The sequence below is a fragment of the Arachis hypogaea genome, chromosome 17 (assembly GCF_003086295.3).
Source record: "Arachis hypogaea cultivar Tifrunner chromosome 17, arahy.Tifrunner.gnm2.J5K5, whole genome shotgun sequence".
NCBI classification, from domain to species: Eukaryota; Viridiplantae; Streptophyta; class Magnoliopsida; order Fabales; family Fabaceae; genus Arachis; species Arachis hypogaea.
In genome coordinates, this window is record NC_092052.1 from 127,212,623 (window position 1) to 127,215,118 (window position 2,496).

The 2,496-nt window shown below is 42.9% G+C and overlaps 1 protein-coding gene across 1 annotated transcript; it reads right to left on the reverse strand.

The window, feature by feature from the left end:
* Positions 1–222: 222 nt before the first annotated feature.
* Positions 223–1,924, reverse strand: LOC112762470 (protein NODULATION SIGNALING PATHWAY 2-like). The gene has a single exon (XM_025808308.3). The coding sequence runs from the start codon at positions 1,860–1,862 to the stop codon at positions 312–314; it is 1,551 nt and encodes a 516-aa protein (XP_025664093.1). The 5' UTR covers positions 1,863–1,924; the 3' UTR covers positions 223–311.
* Positions 1,925–2,496: the final 572 nt, after the last annotated feature.

A 2,496-nucleotide genomic window follows, 5' to 3' on the forward strand; every position in this document is an offset into this window, starting at 1 on the left:
GGGGCGGAAAAAAGGAAAAGGAACCCTACTTCAATAATACACCATAATAGGCAAAGTAACAATGTTCATGAAAATAATTTGCTCTCAAGTCCATGATCCATGAAAGTAATCATAGACGTGTGTGAGAAACAAAATAAACAATAATTAGGGTTACTGATGGAGTACCTAACCCTAAACAAAGAAAATTACTACTAATGAAAAATAATAAACAAGCATGCAATATGACATGAAAAATGATGATAGATATTTGCACAAAACAGAAAAAATGTGAGTGGGAAGCCAAATGAAAATGTGAGTCTGATAATTAAAGACTACAATTGTTCAATCTGAGAGTGGGAGGAAGAAGAAGACCAAACAGATGCAGAAAACAAACGGCGTGATTCCCAACTCAACACTAACTGATTGGGACCTAACTGTTCCAATTTGTAACCGTCCTTGAACAAATTTATTAGAAGTTTCGCTTGGCTCTGATTGGCTGAGCTTAAAGGTACTCCCTTAAACCCCATACCACACAACCATTCCCTCCACGACCCTCTTTCTTCCTTCCCCTCACTTGTTCGGTATATCCTCCCCAACGACGCTGCTATTCTCGGTCCAAGAAATACCCGTTCAACCAAAGCCCGGGCCCGACCCTCCATTGGGAACCCGGCTTCAAGCGAATCATAAAACGCCGAGTAGTGGTGCAGTGAGTCCATGAATCGGCCCACAAATCCAGCATCCACTCCTACCGGCCCAACGTCCTCTTCTGCCATCGTCACCAGCACAGGACTCAAATCCTTCGCGCCGTTCAAGAATGACGCAACCGAATCGCGCGCTCTGTAAGGCAAATGCGGGAGGTTGAGCATGCAATTGAACACCAAAGCCTCTCCGCGAACGAGTTTCAGCCCGTTGGGCCGAAACGTTTCGTCGGGGTCCATCCTGCAGTGGTGAAAGGAAAAGGGCTGCCCTAGGGAAGCGGCGAAGGCGGTGAGCCTCCGGCCTGTTTCCTGTACGGTGGCAATGGATCTCCGGCCTGAGCCGGTTCTGGACAATGCAGTGATGCGGAGGTGTGGGCCAGGTGAGGCTGTTTTGTTATGAGAGGCCAGGGCCTGCAAGAGTGAGGCCCACTGGATACCTTCCATGATGTCGAAATCGACGATGTGGGCCCGTCTGTGGTGTGCGATGGCTTCAAGAATGGCCTGATTGGCGGTGAAGTGGGCGAACTTGACGTAAGGAGACATGTCTTGAAGCAGTTGGAATGCTGTTAGAGTTTCCGTTTGGTGGGACCCGTAACTATATTGTTTGTTATTGTTACTGTGATTATTGTGTGCGCCACCACCCCCTGCGCCATCTAGCAAACCTTGGAGTGCCTGGGTAAAATGCGCCGCGAGTCTTTCCATGTTGGTGGCCCCTGTGCTGCTGCTGGTGTTGCTGAAAGGAACCAACTCTTTGAGTCGAAGCAATATCACTCGAGCCAGGTCACGGCTCTTGGTGGTGCCAGTGAGGGCTTCTGCTGCGGCCATGAGGAGGTGCACTAGCCTCAGGCCTTTTGTTTCATTTTCGCCGGCGATGGTAGGGGTTGGTGTTGTTGGAAGTGGTGGCGATTCATCTTCGACTGTGTTGGCGGTGGTTGTGTCGTCTTCGTCATCGTCGTCGGGCGTGAGGTGGAGGGGGGTGGTGGCATGGTGATGGTCGATGATTGAGTCGATGAGGTGGTGGAAGTCATCATGAGGGGCGGCAATGGCTTCCCAATTGACGAGGGGGGACCAGTGGGTCCAGTTGGTGTAGGCAGGGTCTTCGTCGGAAGAGGGAGTGGTGGTTGTGGTGGTGGTACTGTAGCCGGAGAATTCAAGGTTATGGATGTCAATCATGTCTATTTCCATGGTTGAAGAGGCGAGTAATAAGATGAAAGAGTATTTATGTATGTATCCTAGAGTGAGTTAAGACGGAGAGAGTCTCAGAGACTTGGCTTATAAAGAGGAAACTAGCAAAGAGTTGAAGCAAGAGACACAGACACTTATTGGTAATGAAATTCTCTTCTTATTATTCAGATCACTACTTACTTTATTATAATATTGTTTTGGGTTATGATAGGTAATTAATGATTTTTTCGAATAATATGAATAATAAATTTTAAAATTGGTCCAATTTAATTAAAATATATCATGTCATTAATTAAATTTAAGATTAATTTTTTTTAACCTCATTGTTCATATTATTCAACAATATTGTTGTCTATTTATATTTTTTCTATAATTTTTGTATGCGCTAGTTGTTACTTCAATTTTTTTTATTAATTTAATGTTGATAGTAATTAATTACAGTAAAATACATAAAAAGAGAATACAAAAAAAAATAAAATATTTTATGTACTCTTTATGTATTCTTATTAAAATTAATTATTATCAATATTAAATTAATAAAAAATAATTTAAATAACACTTTATTTTTTCACTCTTTTTAATTATTGAATGAAGTAGGCTACTTAAATTTTATTTTCTTTCTAATAATAGAAAG

What these genes read in the sequence shown, in the direction of transcription:
- LOC112762470 (XM_025808308.3), bottom strand. Translation starts at nt 1,862, where the DNA reads ATGGAAATAGACATGATTGACATCCATAACCTTGAATTCTCCGGCTAC.